Source organism: Arachis duranensis, chromosome 5 (genome assembly GCF_000817695.3).
Source record: "Arachis duranensis cultivar V14167 chromosome 5, aradu.V14167.gnm2.J7QH, whole genome shotgun sequence".
Classification (NCBI taxonomy): domain Eukaryota; kingdom Viridiplantae; phylum Streptophyta; class Magnoliopsida; order Fabales; family Fabaceae; genus Arachis; species Arachis duranensis.
Genome location: NC_029776.3, coordinates 15,750,760 through 15,770,971, shown reverse-complemented (window position 1 = coordinate 15,770,971; position 20,212 = coordinate 15,750,760). Strand labels below are relative to the sequence as shown.

General features: G+C 33.0%; 3 protein-coding genes across 3 annotated transcripts; all 3 read left to right on the top strand.

Annotated features, from left to right (window-relative positions):
- The first annotated feature begins 4,206 nt into the window (after positions 1 to 4,206).
- On the top strand, positions 4,207 to 5,448 carry LOC107488348 (uncharacterized). The gene has a single exon (XM_052261643.1). The coding sequence runs from the start codon at positions 4,207 to 4,209 to the stop codon at positions 5,446 to 5,448; it is 1,242 nt and encodes a 413-aa protein (XP_052117603.1).
- Positions 5,449 to 5,453: 5 nt separating this feature from the next.
- Positions 5,454 to 6,179, top strand: LOC107488349 (uncharacterized). Its single transcript, XM_016109079.1, has one exon. It carries the CDS (start codon positions 5,454 to 5,456, stop codon positions 6,177 to 6,179), a length of 726 nt encoding a protein of 241 aa, XP_015964565.1.
- Positions 6,180 to 10,476: 4,297 nt separating this feature from the next.
- On the top strand, positions 10,477 to 15,397 carry LOC107488401 (uncharacterized). The gene is made up of 6 exons (XM_016109150.3): positions 10,477 to 10,613; positions 10,814 to 10,944; positions 12,675 to 12,833; positions 13,503 to 13,763; positions 14,160 to 14,987; positions 15,071 to 15,397. The coding sequence occupies exons 2-6, from the start codon at positions 10,864 to 10,866 to the stop codon at positions 15,158 to 15,160; spliced, it is 1,419 nt and encodes a 472-aa protein (XP_015964636.1). The 5' UTR covers positions 10,477 to 10,613; positions 10,814 to 10,863; the 3' UTR covers positions 15,161 to 15,397.
- Positions 15,398 to 20,212: the final 4,815 nt, after the last annotated feature.

The window sequence follows — 20,212 nt, the reverse complement described above, 5'->3', positions numbered from 1 at the left end:
TTTTGAAATTGAGCTAATTGTCCTAGTATTTCCTCCAAGTATTTTTTTATGTTAGAGTCTTTGGCTTGGTAGATCTCATTTATTTGAGAAGTTATTACTTGGGAGTCATTAAACACTACTATTTTTTCTGCTCTGACTTTTTTGGCTAGCCTCAAGCCAGCAAGCATGGCCTCATACTCTGCTTGATTATTGGAAGATGAAAACTTAATTTTTTGTGAGAGCTCTATCTGGGTTTCTTCTTCATTTTCAAGAATGATTCCTGGTCCACTTTTTGCTTTGTTTGATGATCTGTCTACCTACAGATGTCAAGTAGTAGGGTCTCCTTGAACTCTGCATACTCGGCCAAGAAGTCGGCCAGGTATTGTGATTCGATCACTATACGAGTTTCGTATTTCAGATCGAACTTGGACAACTCCACATCCCATTGTAGCATCTGACTCGTGATGTTTGTTTTTTGGAGGATATGCTTCATGGATTACTTAGTTCAGACTTTGATGGTATGAGCTTGAAAATAAGGTTAGAGCCTTCTAGAGGCGAGGATTAAGGCATAGGTGAAATTTTCTATTTTTTGATAGTTGAGTTCTGCCTCTTGCAAGGCTTTGCTGGTAAAGTAGACAAGTTGTTGCCCGTTCTTGTCTTCTCGGATGAGAGCAGAGGCTATGGCCTTGCTTGCTACTACCAAGTATAATATGAGTTCCTCTCTTTCTTCAGGTCGGATAAGGATCAGTGGTTGACCCAAGAAATTTTTGAAGTCTTGAAAAGTTTGTTCGCATTCCTGAGTCCACTCAAATTGGCATCCCTTCTTAAGTATTAAGAACAAAGGTAAAGATTTTAGAGCCAACCCTGCTAGGAATCTGGATATGACTGCCAATTTTTTGTTTAATTGTTAAACTTCTTTCAAACAAGTCAGGCTTTTATCTCAAGTATTGCCTTGCATTTATCCAGGTTGGCTTCGATTTCCCGTTGGGTAAGCATAAATCTTAGAAATTTTCTGGCTTCTACTGTGAAGATGCACATTGAGGGATTCAGTCTTATCCTGTGTTGCCTTATTATGTTAAACACTTTTATTAATCGGTCAATAGATTGATTTCTTCCTTGGTATTGATGAGCATGTCATCCACGTAGACCTCTATCAACTTCCCGAAGTATGGTGAAAACACCTTGTTCATCAACTGTTAATACGTGGTTCTTGCATTTTTTAGTCCGAAAGGCATGGCCACGTAACAATAATTTGCTCCAGGAGTGATGAAATAAGTCTTTTCTTGATCCGGCTTATACATTGAGATTTGGTCGTATCCTGGATTAGCATCTATAAAGGATAAGTACTTGTAGCCTGAAGCCGAATCTAACCAGGGCGTCGATGCTAGGGAGAGGGTAAGGATACTTGGGATAAGCTTTATTGAGGTCAGTGTAATCGACATACATTCTCCATTTTCCATTTTGTTTCTTCATGAGTACTACATTGGCTAGCCATAAGGGGTACTTTACTTTCCTTATGAATCCAACTTCTAACAAGGCTTGGACCTATTCTTCAATGACTTGTGCTCTTTCAAGATCGAGCTTTCATCGTTTTTGTTGGATAGGTCGTGAGTCCAGGTAAACAGCAAGCTTATGGCTTATGAGGTCGGGATGTATTCGAGGCATATCAGAAGGCCTTCCATGCGAAGAGGTCGGAGTTGGCCCATAGGAGCTTGACGAGATCTACTTTTAACTCTTTATCCAAGTTGGCTCCTACGTTTGTTGTTTTTCTGACTTGATCCCCGATAGGAACTTTCTCAGTCTTTCTGTCGGGTTGTGGCCTCAACTCTTCTCAGATTCGGACACTGCCGAGTTTAATGGTATTAACCTCTTTTTCCTTTGTGTAGCCTCATAGATTCAAGCTTTTGTTGTAGCAAATTCTTGCGAAATTTTGATCTCCTCTGACGATAGCTATTCCCTCTGACGTTGGAAACTTCATACAAAGATCAGGAGTAGAGACAATTGCAGCAATTCAGTTGAGCATTGTCTAACATATTAGGACGTTGTAGGCCGATGTTACGTCGACCACTATGTAGTCTATACTCAAGGTTCTTGACTTTATTCCTTTACCAAAAATAGTGGGTAATGGAATGAAGCCAAGAGGTCGGATTGGTGTGTCTCTCAACCCAAAAAGAGTGTCTCGACATGCCCTAAGTTCTTTTTCTTCTAACCCCAGATTGTCAAAAGCGGGTTTAAATAGGATATCTTTCGAACTTCCTTGATCCACCAGAGTTCTGTAGAGGTTTGCATTGGCAAGTATTATTGTAATCACGATAGGGTCGTCGTTCCCTGGTGTTACCCTTGTGCATCTTCTTTTGTAAAGGAAATAGTAGGCAAGTTGGGGGGTTTCAGCCTCTTCTCCGACTTGATAGACTTCTTTCAAATGCCTTTTGCGGGAGGACTTAGTCATGCCACCTCCTGCAAATCCTCCAGGTATCATGTGAATGTGTTTATTGGGAGTTCAAGGTGGCCAATTTCTTTTACTCGTATCTTTTTCATCTCTTTTCCTTTTTTCTTGATCATTCGATCTTTTTGCCAAGTATCTTTCTAACCGACCTTCTCTGGCTAGTTTTCTATTATATTTTTCAAGTCATAAAAATTATTGATAGAATGTCTGTATATTTTATGATATTCACAATATTCTGTTCGACTCCCACCTTTTTTGTTTTTGATGGCCGAGGAAGTGAAAATTTCTCGGCATGGCAAATCTCTCTATAAATGTCAACAAGGGAAACTCTTAGCAAAGTGTAGTTGTGATACCTTCGAGACTTATCCGAGTTGTATTCATCTTTTTTCTTCGCTTTTTTCTCTTTATCCCGAGCCTGATAAGGAGGGTTTTGCCTAAGAATGAGTTCTCTTAGTTGGGCATTCTCTTTCATGTTGATTTACTTTTTCGGTCGCTCTTGTACTTCATATAAGAAGGTTACATGCCTTTTTGAAATGGACTAGGGGAATGGGCCTTCTTTGAGGCCAGGGACGAAGCTTCTTAGGTTGTAAGGAGGCAGTGGCCCCCCAAAAAAAATTTGTTTACAAGAATAATAAAAAATTAAAGAATGGCCTCCCTAAAAAAGAGTAGGCCTCCCCCCTTTGGAAAATATGTGATGTCCATAATTCCTTTCAAAAAATGGTTTAGAAAGCAGTGTGTTATTTGGGCTATGAATAGTGGGTCATATACTTAGTTAAAAAAAAAAACCCCAATCCATATTAAAAGTGAAGAATCTGAAAAGGCAATAACAAAAAGTCAACAAATCACTTTTGTCATTCTTCCATCTTCTTTCAATTAGAAAATAAAACAGCACTCTATATTTTCATTATCATTACAACTTAGAAGATAGCAACTAGTCTTTGGTCTTTCATTATCATCTTTCATTCTTCTTTCTTTTGTAAGTTATTTATTTTATTTGTTTTTATGAATAATTTATATATATATATATTATTTATTTATCTAGTTTATAATATTGTAATAATAATTTAGGTTTTTGAAAAAAATTGAAGATGATAATCATGTAATTATAATGTTATCCTTGTATTATTTTTAATTTTTTTCTCATTATTAATTGTTTGTGACAGTGATATTATTGATTTGCAAAAAATAAAATAAATTGAGTTTAGTTAAGTTGCATAATGTTTATCTTATTAATTATGTAAATTCTTAATTGTAGGAATTTAGTTGAATCATGAGCAAGATGAAAACAATAGATACTTTTTTCAAAAAGACTAGCGAGAAGAGTGAAAATATTTTTAATGTTGTTACATCAACACCAACCTTTTCAATACTTGAGGCATCAAACATGAACACTTTAGCTCGTCAACAAGATAGTTCAAAGTCAAAGCGCCCACGACTTAATCCTGAACAAATGGAAGTATGTCATTTGGTAAGAGATCCAGAAATTCGACCAATGATTTGGAAGTTTCATCCAAGTAAAAGAGATGAAATTCGTTGAGCTTATCTTAAAGCTGGACCAAATCAACCAATACTTGATAAGTATCCATTCTCAAGCGATACAAGTCATTGTCATCGTTTTCAAGCTTCTTGATTTGAATTATATCCTTCATGAGTAGAGTATTCTATTGAAGATAATGCTGTATATTGTTTACCATGCTACCTATTTGCTATGGAATCTTCAATCAATACAGGTTCAAATGCTTTCATTGAAAACGGCTTCAGGAATTGGAAGAAGGTAAATAATGGAAAAGATTGTCCTCTTTTTGTTGAGTTTTCCCAACAAAGTTTCAAAACTTTTGAATCACATTGGCAAAGGCCCCAATTCGTTCCATCATAGGGCAACGAAATCATGTGATGATTTGATGAAGCAATCACAACATGTTGATACACTTATGAAACGACAAACATCAGAAGAAATTAAGAATAATCGACGTAGACTTGGAGCATCTATTGATTGTATTAGATGGTTGACTTTTCAAGGTTGCGCTTATAGAGGCCATGATGAAAGCTCGAGTTCATATAATCGAGGTAACTTTATTGAATTATTAAAGTTTTTGGGTTCTTACAATAGTAGTGTTCAGAAGCTTGTTTTGGAAAATGCTCCTAGATTTGCTAAATATACTTCAAGTGATGTTCAGAAAGAAATTCTACATGTTCTTGCTACAATGGTAAGAAACTCAATTAGAAAGGATATTGGAGATGCCAAATTTTGTATTATCATTGATGAAGCTCGTGATGAATCTAAAGAAGAACAAATGGCTATTGTTTTGAGATTTGTTGATGTGGATGGTTTTGTTCGTGAACGCTTCTTTGATCTTGTACATGTTAGTGATACTACTGCTTTGACTTTGAAAAAAGAGTTGGTGTCTGTGCTTTCTATTTATAATCTCCAAATTGAAAATATTCGAGGTCAGGGGTATGATGGTGCTAGCAATATGAGAGGGGAATGGAATGGTTTACAAGCTTTATTTCTTAATGATTGCCGACAAGCATATTATGTCCATTGTTTTGCTCATAGATTGCAGTTAGCACTAGTGGCTACTTCAAGGGAAGTACTTCAAATTCATGAGTTTTTCACACAATTGATTGCTATTGTCAATATTGTTGGTGCATCTTGCAAACGACATGATCAACTACAAGAAGCTCAAGAAATTGAAAATGCAAAATTGATTGCCAATGATGAGCTAGAAACAGGTCAAGGTGCAAATCAAATGGGCACTTTACAAAGAGATGGAGATACAAGATGGAGTTCTCACTTTCATTCTGTTTGTAGCTTGATAAGAATGTTTGCAGCTACTCAAACCGTTCTTAATAACATTATTGACGATGGTATAACTTCTGCTCAAAGAAGTGAGGCTTATGGCGTCAACAAAGTGTTATTCTCGTTTAAATTTGTTTTTTCGTTACATTTGATGAAGGAAATTATGGGGATTACTAATATTTTGTGCCAAGCATTACAACAAAAATCTCAAAAGATATTTTGAATGCAATGCATGTTATTTCCACATCAAAACTACTTCTTCAAAAATTGAGGGATAATGGTTGGTGCAATTTACTTAAGATTGTTAAGAAGTTTTGTAAGAAACATGAAATTGACATTCCTGATATGAGAACACAATACACGGTTGGAAGAGGTCGATCTCGTCAACCAAAGATAACAATCGAGCATCATTATCGAGTTGATGTGTTTTTTACAGCAATTGACTCTCAAATTCAAGAGTTAAATAGTAGATTCAATGAGAAAATCATGGAGCTTTTGACTTTAAGTACTGCTTTGGACCCTAAAGACAATTTTAAGTTGTTTAATATTCAGAATATATGCAAGTTAGTTGAAAAGTTTTATCCTTTAGATTTTTCTGATCATGAAATGATTCTCTTGAATGCTCAATTGCAACATTATACATCTGATATACCGAATCATCTAAAAGATGTTGGGACACTTTCCGAGTTATGTCAAAGATGGAAGGAAACAGAAAAATCAAGAACTTATCATTTGATTGATAGACTGATTTGCAATGTCTTGACTCTTTCAGTATCTACAGCAACAATAGAAAGAGTTTTCTCGGCAATGAAAATTGTTAAAACAAGACTTCGAAGTAAAATAGCAGACGAATTTCTTGCAGATAATTTAGTTATTTACATTGAGAAAGAAATTGCAGCTACTTTCAGTACATATTCAATAATAGATGACTTTGAATCAAGGAAAAAACGTTGAGCTCAATTGTCTATGTAAATTATAAATTTTAATTTATTTCAGTTCTAATAATATTGTTACTAATTTTTTTATTACATAAGTTATGGTTGTGATTTAAATTATTTACATGAAGGTTGAAGTATAATACATTTTTTTAATAATTTTGCTGAAAACGTCTAAAAAGGAATTGAATAGTATTTGAAGATTTTAAAAATAAGTATGTAACAACTTATATTTACAATATTTGAAATTAGTTTTGAGATATTTATGTTTACTTATTTTAATATAAAATATGTTCAATTATCTTATAAAAAGTAAATTTTAAGTTTTAGTTGTTATTTTTAATTAAAATTATATATAGAATTACTTTTAACTTTTTTTATTAAAATAAAAAGTTAAAAAAAATATTGGCTCCTAATAAATATTGTCTATCTTTACTCGTGGTTTCTTTCTTCGTTAAGATGTTAAGACAATGTCTTTTTTTTTAATATTCAAATATTAATTTTTGTATTGAGAGATATTTTGTTTTTCTTGTGATCCTAGTTAAAGGATAAGTGTTTGGAATATTTTGTAAGCATTTGTTGCTTGTTTTCTCTAAAAAAAAAAAATACTCCAAAACTTTGGCTTTTATGAATAAGAATATTTCAATACTAAAGTATTGAATTAAATAGTATTATTTTTGTAAAATACTTGGTCTTTGCGATTAATTTGTATTTGTAGTGCATTGTTGTATGACCAATTTTATTATTGTATTTATGACAACTCTTTACTTAACAAAATAAAGAAAATAAAAAAAAGAAAAAGAGATAAAAGAGGTCAACATAATGAAATAGAAATATTAAAAAAATTTTAAAATTTATTATTTTTAACCATTATTTTTAACTATCAACTCAATTTTTTTAATCTAATAATCCAACAATGTACTTAACTTATATTTTTAAACAATAATAACAAAGTCTTGTCCTACTAGGTGGGATCAAACGACGTCGTTAAGTTCTATCACATGTCATATATGCACAGAGACCGTTTACATGTAGATCTCGTTTGATCACCTCATGTATGATCTTCTTAGGTCTTCTTCTTCCTTTCACCCATTGTCCATCTTTCATCCCATCCATCCTCCTGACTGGGTGTTCTGTTGGTCTTCTTCTCACATGTCCAAACCACCTGAGACGCGATTCTACAATTTTTTTCATAATAGGTACTATTCCAACTCTCTCTATTATATTTTCGTTCCTTATTCTATCCAATCGTATACGATCAATCATTCATCTCAACATCTTCATCTCTATCACGCTTAACTTATGTTCGTGCTCTCCTTTGGACGTCCAACACTATGTACCATAAAGTATAGCCGATCTGATAGCAATATGATAAAATTTACCTTTTTAAATTTTAAAGGCATTTTTTGTCACATATAAAACCAGACGTACTCTATCATTTTGATCAATCTGCTTGAATCCTATAATTTATATCCTGCTCAATCTCTCTATTATCCTATATGATGCACCCACACTTTTAATTAATTAATAAACAAAAATAATAAATTCTCATATTTTTAAACATTCTTCTTACCGAAAATAGTCTGGCGCATCACTCAGCAAATACCAATTGGCAACTGCACTACTGCACTTAGTCTCTTACCCATTCTAATTTTCAGGCTTCCACAGTCATCCCAACTGTTCTCCACTTTCAATCTAATTTCTTCTCCTAAATATTTCTTCTAGCCAAACTAATGGTACTATATAATATATATTTTATTTTTATATGTAGTACAACACTAAGTTCTTGAGAAATATATACATCCGTGAGCCAAAAGACAAACAGAAGCACCTGGTTTGTTTGTCATTTTCAAAATCAAATTAAAATCAAGAACTTATCATTTAGTTGATAAACTGATTCGCAATGTCTTGCTTCTTTCAGTATCTACAGCAACAACAGAAAGAGCTTTCTCGGCAATGAAAATTGTTAAAACAAGACTTCAGAGTAAAATAGCAGACGAATTTCTTGCAGATGTTTTAGTCATTTACATTGAAAAAGAAATTGCAGCTACTTTCAGTACATATTCAATAATAGATGACTTTGAATCAAAGAAAAAATGTCGAGCTCAATTGTCTATGTAAGTTGTAAATTTTAATTTATTTCAGTTCTAATAATATTGTTACTAATTTTTTTATTGCATAAGTTATGGTTGTGATTTAAATTATTTACATGAAGGTTGAATCATAATACATTTTTTTAATAATTTTGCAGGAAACGTTTAAAAAGAAATTGAATAGTATCTGAAGATTCTAAAAACAAGTATGTAACAACTTATATTTACAATATTTGAAATTATTTTTGAGATATTTGTGTTTAATTATTTTAATATACAATATGTTCAGTTATCTTATAAAAAGTAAATTTTAAGTTTTAGTTGTTATTTTTAATTAAAATTATATATAGAGTTACTTTTAACTTTTTTTGTTAAAATAAAAAGTTAAAAAGAATATTGACCCCCCTAGTAAATATTGTCTAGCTTCGCCCTGTTTGAGGCCATTAACTGGCCCATTATGACTGCTTCTGTAGGCAAGTTTTGAATCTCCAGGCAGGTTTTGTTGAATCTTTTCATATAAGCTCGGAGAGTTTCTTCGACTTCTTGCTTGACCCCGAGAAAACTTAGAGCGTATTTGATCTTGTCTTTTTGGATAGAGAATCAGGTAAGGAAACTCCTTGCAAGGTCGTCGAAACAAGTTATAGACCTGGGTGGTAGACTATCAAACCATTTCATTGTTGCCTTGGTTAATGTCGTCGGAAAAGCTTTGCAATAAGTTTCATCTGACACGTCAGCCAAGTACATTCGCCTTTTAAAGTTACTTAGATGGTGTCTTGGTTCGGTCGTTCTATCGTAGAGGTCCATATCACGGCTTCTAAATGTTTTGGAAACCCTAGCTTGCATGATCTCTTTGATGAACAGATCTTCTCCTCCAAAAGGGGTTTCTTCTCGATCTGCATGGTTACTCCAACCTCGAAGGTTGGCTTCCAATTTCAAAAGCTTTTCTTCTAATTTCTTTCGTCATTGTACTTCTTTTCTTATGTCTATTTCAGATTCTCATTGCCTCTCTTGCTCTTACTCGAGCTGTTCAAGTCGGCCTTGATGTCTGTAAACGAGACCTATTAGTTCTGTAGGATCTCTTCTTCTTGATCCTTCAGGCCAGTGTACTTCCGAGCTTACTCCGTGTCGTTGCGGGTTTGATGGGTCTCTGGCCACACCTTTTCCTCTATAGGGTCTGGGAAGTATGACCAGTGCACGATCATCGTTGTGTTGTTCTTGTTCGTGGGTTTTAGAATCGGAAGCTGTATGTCCATTTTCTGGGATGTCATCTACCAACTACAATATTGACTTTTAGGTCCTCAGTAACGGCATCAATATTCTGTGGGTTATTTGAAACTAGGTTGGTTTGGGCTTGAACGTGAGATCCAAACGCCTTTGAGTGATTTGTCTGATGTCTTCTGTTGCTGTGGTGCCGCCATCTGACATCTTGATGAAGGTGGGGGGTAGTACATGCAAGAGACTCCGATGCTTAAGTTAGTAAATGTTTAAGTAGGTTTTTAGTAGATTGGTTCAAAGAATACCTGAGAATGTTCGGGTATTTATAATTATAGGTGTAGAATCTCTAACCACCTTTTGAGTAGCTCCATCTTTGATAGTAGATAACTGTCTTTTTGTTGGGGAGGTTGTTGAAATCTCCCGTCTAAATGAAGGAGATAGATTGTAAGAGTTAGTTTATTGATCCTAGTAGGTAGAGCCAAGGTTGGCGTTGTTGAGTCTAAGCTCCACAAAGTCGAATAGGTGCAGGTGAAGCCCTTATATGTTGATTGGGCTTTACTTACTTTAGGCCTAGCTGAACTTTAAGCCAGAATACAAAACATTACACATAATTTTTTATATCATTCATCATAATTCTAAATGAAAGGGTATATACTGTATACTTTGTTAGATATATACATACAAAATAATACTTATACTACGTTTATACTTAACGTACAAAAAAATAGTCACCAATAAACTATTACACATAAAAATACATATTTAGCATATAATAGTTTTTATTATTATATTATTATAAATAAATTTAATTATTCTATTATAAACAATTTATTTTTTGATAGTCGATTATTTAAAAAATGTGTGATATAAATATAATAAATGATCTTAATGTATATGTAAATTTAAAAAAAAAAACGAACACGTGCAAGTTGCAACCCTTGGATATCTGGCGGGAAAATGTCCTTATGGTCCTTAGTCCTTCCTTAGCTCCACCTTAGCCCACTATATAATAACCCTAACTCCATTTTTCGCAAAACCAAAACTCACGGCTCTTCTCTGCTTCGCATTTCTACTGCTACCTTCTGCTGCTTCAAAATGTCACCTAATTGATCCAATCAAATTCTAGCTCCCACTCTCAAGATTAGGTCAGACTTCAGATTATTCTTCGCTTCTTTATTTTGTTTACCTTCATTTTCAGTTTCACCATTTGCTTTCGTGGAATCTAGGGTTTCGTAATTCAGTAGTATACGTCTATGTTCTTCACCAATTGAACTCGTGCCCTATTCGTACGCTTTATTTTATCTCTTTGTTAGCGGTAGTTCATGGATTCACTTTCATAATTTAGGAACTGATCGTGAAATTCCGAAGCCAGAAGTAACGGATTTGTAAGTGAAAATGGACGCTACTTTTGAGGAAGAAGCTGAGCAGGCTGTTACTCTCAACGAGTACCTTGAGGAAGTTGAGGAACGTGAACTGGTTAGTCATTCTCCAAATACTTTAATACCTATGTGATGTGAGGTGTTATGTGTTTCTCATGCTTGAATTAATTCTCCGATTTTCCTTGACTTTGTTTGGTTTATGTTATCAATCATCTTTATACTGTGATTACGAGCTATATGTTATATGGATTTTTTTTTATCGTTATCCTTTTTGAAAATTATATGGCTGGCTCTGGGTATTATGGTATGTTTGAAACACATGGTAGCAGAGGAGGATAGTAGGTCAAACTTCTTGCTCAATTACTACAAGTCATTTTGATGGTTAAGATTTGAAAGGGAGCTGGAGCTTCATGCCCTTTATGCGCTGTAAAGGGGATTTGGGTAAAGATACAGTGAGTTTATGAAATATATTCGGGGTTGTTGGTACCGGGCACTGCTATGAGAAAGAATCTTCATACTTGGCTTACTTGCCATCTAATTCAAGTAACGGTTGCCAAAAATAAATTATTGCCTTTATAATGTTAAACTGATTTAATGACGGCTACCATAAATAAATTGTTGCCTTTACGACGTTATGTTTAATATGGGTTATGTTTAATGTGAATATCTGGAATTACATTGTGTGGCTTAATAATACTTTGACTACGGTGGGGTTGCTTTTGCCGTTCTTGCGACTTACAACCTAGTGTCATTGCCTATGGTCCTTTAACCTGTAACACTGACACATACTTGATAGCTTCAGCCTTGACTCGAAGGACTCAGATTAGCCGCATTTTAAGTGAATGTAAATTACTTGATAGTTATATGTGAGGACTTTGACGGTTTCATCGAGGTGCTTCATTTGGTCTGTGAAATGCTGTATATTTTATGTAACTAGAAGCACAAACTGTAGTTGAGCATGTGATATCTTATTGTAGATTAATTGATATGTATGCACTTTGGCGTAGATTGGTTTCTTAGTAAATGCTGGTTATTGTGAGTTTGTTTCATATCTGAGATGTCATGGAAATCCCAGTCTAAAGCACATACTTGGTTTTATGCTTTAAGATATTTAATAAGAAATTATAGCCTCTCTGCTGACTACTTGAGTGGATCTAAATTCTGTTCCAAATAAATAGTTTTTTGTGCTTGTTCTTTGGTTGTCATTAAGTCATTTGTGTTAATGACCTATTTATTTTGTGAACAAGTAAATTGAATGCTGAATAAGCACCAAAGATGATATAAGTGCATCCAAAATAAAATAATTTGTTTCTCAAATATCTGTTCTCATAGTGTGGATGAATTTTGACGCAGCCTTAATATCAGTGTAGAGCAGTGGCAGGTTAGGTAGAACAGTTTTTTTCCTCTCTCTCTCTCTCTCTCTCTCTCTCTCTTGGAGCTAGGCTCCAAATAACTTTCAGTCTCATTGGTAGTTTTGAAATAATGATGGAAACTCACATGCATTTATTTTCATGTGACGTTGATAGCCAAAAACAGTTAGATGACAATTTAGTCAAATCATCTAATGGTTTTCGACTATCAACTTCACATGAAAACAACTACATGTGAGTCTTCACCAACTTTTAAACATTCTATAAATTTTATTCGTGAACTGTATGTTCATTGCTTCCGCCTTCCAGTATAGTTCTATATCTTAAAAGCATGTTTTTGTTGCGCTTAAGTGCTAGTTTTATTGCTGCTTTATGTTGTTGAACTTTATTTAATAATGTTGTATATGACTTGAAAATGTTGACACTTTATGTTTTTTTTTTCTTTACTCATTCAAAGGAAGTTGATTTAGTTTTGGGTGGTGATGATGGCAAAGAGTGTACCTATGGCAAAGGTTATTTGAAAAGGCAGGCGATTTTCTCTTGCCTCACCTGCACTCCGGATGGGAATGCTGGAGTTTGCACTGCTTGCTCATTGTCTTGTCATGATGGCCACCAGGTAGTTCTTATGATGGAACTTCAGAGCTGAATATATTCCTCTCCTCACTGAAATAAACCTTTCATTTCATTTGTGGGAACATCAAATGGGAACTTGCCTGTTATTGTGCATCTTTGTAAATAAAGATACTAAAAGGGATGTTATTTTTTATTTATATTAGTCATGTTTATTTTATGCAGTTTCTTAAAATCCTAAGTTGTGTAGTTGTCTGATCTTTAGTCTGTGTGGGGTGCCTAATTGCATGCAAATGATGGTAAATAATACACTTTGTTTGGTAAAATCACATACTCTCTTTTATTAACAAGTTAGACACAGTGCATGTTTGGTTTTGATAATTTTAGGGGGAATAGTTTTTTGTTTTTCTGTGGCAATATTTATTTGAAGTTGTATGAAGCTTTTGATTATGGACTGATATGAGCTCAAGATGAGTAAAATCCAAACACACAATTTCTTTGTTAGGTTTGAGACATTTATCTACAGTGACCCTTTTTTATGGATGATAATCTTGAATTCTAGATTATTTGGGAAATTTTTCTGTTATTGTTTGATTGAAAATGTTTTGTTACTAGGAATGGTAAATTTTCTAATGTATAATAACAGTCAAATTTTGTTTGCTTTATCAATGCTGACACTACTAACCTATGGTTTCATTATTTCTATGTTCCAAAGATTGTGGAACTATGGACAAAAAGAAACTTTAGGTGTGACTGTGGGAATTCGAAGTTTGGTGAATTTTACTGCAAGATTCTTCCAAATAAAGATGTAGAGAACACTGAGAATTCCTATAATCACAACTTCAAAGGTTCATATTGCACATGTGGTCGTCCTTATCCAGATCCAGATGTTGAAGAACAAGTAGAAATGTTACAATGCTGCCTCTGTGAGGATTGGTTTCATGAGGAGCATCTTGGACTCGAGTCTTCTGATGAGGTTTGTCTTCTTTTAACCTTTCTATATTATGTTTCTATACTTACAGTAAAAAATTAGATTTTATGCTGTCATGAATTAAATCTCCGACGTTTTCTTCTGAATTTAGTTCCAGCTTTTATTTGTACTCCAGACAACAATTTGCTGCATGCTTTTTTTGCATCCAACAATGTATGTTTAAGCTATTAGTTTTGCTTGATTGTTTGTTCCCCTTTTCTTTCTTTTCCCTATCATGTGTTTTAAATATAGTATTTCATATTGAAGCCATATAGAAATTTACACTATGAGCCCGTCAGTTCCTGATAGAGTAGAGCAAATTATATTTGTGAACTCTGATGTATTTCTTACTCATTATTTTTTGCACATTTGAGCTTCTCTCATACACTTGGTATATATCAGATTCCCAGAGACGAAGAAGGAGAGCCTCTTTATGAGGATTTCATATGTAAGCCATGCTCTGAAGTGTGTTTCTTTCTAAATCTATATCCGAAATCCATATGGGCTGTAGGAAAGCAACTAGATGCTACTGTTGAAGTTAGCAAGGACAAAGGTGTTTTGGAAGATAAGCCTTCAACTGGCAAGTCAGAAGAGCCAATGGGTGATACTTCAAATAATAGTCCTAAAGTTGTTGATGCAAAAGTTGATTCTGAATCTGTATCCGGCGGGCAGAGTATGCTTCAGGGTGGAAATTGTGATGGCAGCTTGGATTTGAACCAATGCCCAGAAAGCACATCCAATGGGAAGAGTATGCTTCAGGTTGGAGATTGTAATGATGGCCTGGATTTAAAACTGAATTTAAACCGAGGCACAGAAAACATATCTGGTGGGAAGAGTATGCTCCATGGTGGAAAGTGTATTGACAGCCTGGATCTAAACCAATGTGCAGAAGGCTCTGATATGAAAGTTGACTGTCTCCTGGGTGTTGACATTGCTGCTGCTTCCCCAATTTTACCCAGTAAAGCAATGTTTCTTTCTAAAAATTGGAGGGATGCTTTATGCAAATGCAACAAATGTATGGAGTTTTATCGTCAGAAGCGGATCACTTTCCTAATTGACAAGGAAGACTCCATTGCTGAGTATGAGAGAGTGGCCAAGCAAAAGAGAGAAGCAAATATTGAGCAACAACAGGGTGCAGAGTTAAGCTTTTTTAATAAACTTGGACATGTAGAGAAAGTGGAGATCTTGAAGGGCATTCAAGAGATGAAGGATGGGCTTCGTTCTTTCCTGGTATGCTCCTTGCATTTTAGTAGGGTTGCATGGTTGTTTTGTTACAGCTAAGTTGAACCTGACTATGTTCTTTCTTATGACAGGAATCCGCAGACACATCAAAGCCAATTACAGCTGATGATGTTCATCAGTTATTTGATAACATCAAGAAGAAGCGTAGACGAGATGTATAGTAAGTTTATTTCGTCTTGGCAGTTAAAGAGCGTGCGGGTCAAAACTATTAAGAACATGCAATTTCAGTGTTGCTTTGAATGATGGAATATTCATAAGGCCTGCATCGTTTGTGATATTTAAGCTACAATGTTCTACTTTGTATGAACTTTTTTTAACCTTTCCAACTCCGACCGTATTTGGGTTCTCCTTAAAGCTAGCTTAGGTTTAACGTATATCTAATTTTATTTTATTTTGTTTATTTGTATATTTATTCGTTTTTAACGAAAGGATAGCATGCGTCATGCGATCTTGTTGACTGCTACATTTGCAATGATAATGACGCGAATGCTTATGTTGTTGCCTTGCTACAAGAAGACATGCGCTGGATAAACAGCGACCTTTGCATGTGATTACATCTAATACACACCAAAACAAGTCACGTTGCTGCATATTTTAAACATTAAAAGCCGTTTCCGTTGGTTGCTACACTGCTACAGTTGGATAATTTCATCTTCAAGTCTGAAATTGCGACATTCATTCAAATTCTCACCATGGTTCGGGCTTTCGTCTTAAGTTGCATGTAATCTTGACTCATTTATTAGCCTTATTAAAGTATTTCTCACTTTGTTGAGCTAACTCTTAGCTAAGCGTGACCATAATCTATATATAAAGGGGTTTCTCAAACATTGCCATTGTTAATCGTTCGTTAAAAAAAATTTTAGAATTTAAAACATTTTTCTTTATTACTTAGTTAAAGAACCAAAACGAATATTTTGTAGGTAACACTAATATTTTTATGCGTAAAGTATATTTTTTTGTTCTTAAAGTTAGTTAAAATTTTTTAAAATATTCTTAAATTTTATTTTGTTTTAATTTTATTTTTGAAGTTTTTTATTTGTATCAAATATACTTCTAACAACTAAATTTAAAAAAAATTAAGATCAATATATCAATAATCCATAACAAGTAGGAATATGTTTAATGCAAATAAAAATTTTTTGAGACAAAATTGAAATAAAATAAAATTTGTATTTATTGTACTAGTTATTTATGAGTACTACAAAATTAATTTTAAATTAAAAACCAATAGTTACGAGTATTGCAATACTTATAAATAATTAGTACAACACTACAAGTATATTTGTTTTTATTGAATTAAATTAAATTATTAATTTAAATTATAATCATCTAAATTTTAAATTAAATATTTTTATAATTTTAAAATTTAAAATTATTTGAATTAAATTAGATGAAATAAAAAAATAAAAATCAAATAAACATAGCATCAATTTAATTACACACACATTTTGGTGATTAAAATTTCAATTAGAACTTTGTGCATATCTCGGTACCGAGACTCTTTATGAATTGGAAAAGTATAGGGTATCAACATATTATCTGTCAACAATAATTAATTATTATATTTTAAACACATATATAAAAAATTATATCCAAAAAATATATTTATAAAGACATTTCTATTAAATACAATTATAAAAAAATATTTTTATTAGACACATTTACAAAGACACTTTCATTAAACACTAAGATTTAACAGAAGTTGACAGAAATGCTGTTAATAACGTAGTCAAATTAAAATCAATTTTGGCCGTATCTCGAGTACTCAGTACCTATTTAACTTTTGTAATAGAGATCAGGGTTTAAGTACCTGAAATCTGTTCATTTTCTTGAAAATTCCTTAATAACTCATTTTTTGAAAATTCCTTAATAACTGAGACTGTAATTTATGTATTTTTATAAATTTTATATTTATTTAATTTAATAAAAAATCCAAAATATATTTTACCCTAATTTTTTTAAATCTTGTCAAAATGATACGTACAAACTACGTTTTAGAATAATTTTTTATATATAGTTCCTTCAAATATTCGCTATATTCTTTATTCATATTCACTTAAAAAATTCTATTCTGAGGAGATTTTATAGTGAAAAATAAAACACTATTATTATTATTTTTAAGATTTTGCTTATGGAGTAGAAAACAAAAGAAATGTCCTATAGTTTGAATCAACTAAGTCTCGATGGCTGGAAATTCATTCGACGATGATGTTCATTGATTCATAAACTTGTACACCTTAATTTCCGATCGGAGATCCCCGATTTGGTTGATTTGGACGTTGCATGCATGGCTGGGTTCTGCGTAATCGGAGTTATTTAAACTGTGCTTTCTGGGGTGTGGTAACCAAAATATCTGGTTTAGATCTGCCTAATAATTGACTAGAACTAGATTCATCGGTGGATCATCCCTGTCAACAACTATTTTAATTTTGGGTAGAGATAACAAGATGATTAGGTTTTGAGGATCCTATACGCGTCACGCTTAGGATTTGAGTCTTTATTGTGCATGTGCATCGACACTACTTAATTGTATTTTTCCATTATCATATATTAAACTACTAGTCATGTCTCACCTAAACTTCATATCATCATCTTAATTCGGTCATTTACTTTCACCTTGACAAGCAGAGGCATATCATTTTTTTTTTGAAAAATATAATGCATAATTTAAACATTGAAAAGTATATATATATATATATATTGCTTAGGAGAGGAAGCTACTTATAATTATAAGTAATAATGCATGGTATGTTTTTGTCCAATCTGTCACATGAGCTTTAATTACATGCTTCTTGTTTTTGTCCAATCTCACGTCAGCATGACCTCCGACTGAGGAAGTTACATTGGATCCGCCCATCAACCCGAATATTAGGAGGGTGAATTCTATCCAAATTACATTTGATCGAATTGAATTTTACGCATTAGAATTTATTATTTTTTATTATTATTTAGCCATTAACTCAATTTTTTTAATGTATTTTTTTAGGCTAATAATTTAATATATAATAAATTTTAATCACCTTTTATTATTTCATCGTATGAAGCTGCTATGCAAAGAGGGAATTGAATCCCATAGCTTCTACTCAGATAAAGATAGTGTTTAAAACACGAATCAATTCGAATCGTGGCATTAGCAACGATGAGATTATCACAACAGTAAATAAGTCATAAGAAAAAGCTTAGAAGACCAGTAACTTTTATGCTTTTTGGTCAATATTTAATCATCAAAACAAAAGTGAGTGATTCTCCATCATTAGATATAATCTTACACTATTAAAAACACTATTGATGACTAATTAATAGTTACACAATACCAAAATTGCTGTCCTCTAACATTCCTCAAGTCATAGGAGTGACACACAATAATCCCTCTTCAATGGTGGAGCGTCAATGTGGCTATTACTGATGTAACAACCAATTTCAAAGTCTCTGCCTAATTTGCCATTTTCTTCTGTTTGCTTTTTCATTTCAACCTAGCTTTTTCATTTATCTGTTTCAATTTACAACGAATATTGGTAGCATTCTGCTGGGGCTTCGCCTATAATCATTTCATTTTGGTCACAACGAGTCTCAAATTTATCCAATTTTCTAAGGAATGGAAATTATAGCATCGTCACAGGACAGGGCACGTAAATTGTGCATTATTTTGACGCCGACAAATTAAACTACGAGAAATCTAATCTAATCCAGCTAATTTAATTTATATATATGTACATTTATGTATTAATGTGACCTGTCTTGAAGTTAGGTAGCTAATATAGCTGAAATTAAAGAAGCTTGATAATAATAATAGATTATCTTATAGCTAATGCAATCTTTGTATATTATCTATTGTATTATTGTCACGAAATATTACAGGTCATATATACACCGGCGAAGAAACCTTCTCTCATCTTTCCTCGAGCTAATTAATTGTTTTCTTGTAAAGATTAGTATTCTATAGGAGTTTGAGTTGAAAAATCATTCCTTTTTTGATACATAAAACAATACATAATATTTTCTCACACACACATATACGTATGAAAAATTAAACGACATTTTCATTGAGTATTAACTTTTGAGTCACTTTGTATGAATTAAATTTTTGTAATGGCTTTGAGATTCATCACGTATATTTATTTAGTCTCTACAATTTTAATTGCATTATTAATATTTTTGAGATTAAGTTTCGGATACTATAATAATTTCTTGACTTGTTTTTCGACAATATAACTCTATAGACAAACAGAGTGATGATAGCACTCAATCAAAGCAAAAATACATAATCAAAATGTATGTAGAAACCGTTTAATTTATGTGTTAGCAGCTATCAGACCAATGACATTTTGGTTTTGATTGAACATCAAAACAAACGTCATTTTCCCATTTTTTAATATGGCATAAGCATTTTTTTTTGTTGAATTACTGTTGAAAAAAAAGTAATGAATTGCTTTACTACAGAAAAAAATATAGAGGAATAACACTTTTTAAATAACGTAAATAATAGGTAAAAAAAAAAGAGTAAATTTTAATTTTAAAAATTTAATTTTAAATTAATTAGGTTTAATCATAATAAAAGAAAAGTTAATTCTAATTTTAAAAATTAAATTTTGAATTAATTAGGTAAATCATAATTTTAAATTTTTTATATTTTTGTCATAACTCCTCTTTCGCAATTTTGTCATCGCAGCTGCTACTGTATCAACTAAGTCAGATGTTTAATTTAAAGTAGATGTTTACTTGGTATACCGTTGATATTTTATTTAATTTGCTTGATTTTAAATGTACATATTTTGCAAGATGTTCATTTTAGGGATAAGTATTGTTTTGGTCTCTCACGTTGAGGGTCGGAATCGAACCCGTCCCTGATGTATATTTTGATTTAAAGTAATCCTTAAAGTCGTATTTGAATTTAAAATAGTCCTTTTAATTTTTTTTGGACAAAAATACCCTCACCACTACCAGCACAATTACCTCCTCCACCACCACCAACACCAACACCACCACCAACACCACCACCACCACCACCACACCACCACCACCAACCAACCAACAAACAACAACACCACCAAACAGAAACAGAAAGCAAGAAAGCATGAAACAACACCAAACAAAAAACAAAAACAACAAAGCAGAAGCAAGAAAGCAGAGGCGAGGCAGAGGCGGCGAGGTAGAGACGGCAAGGCAGAGGCGGCGAGGCAGAGGCAGAGGCGGCGATGGGACCACCACGCGAT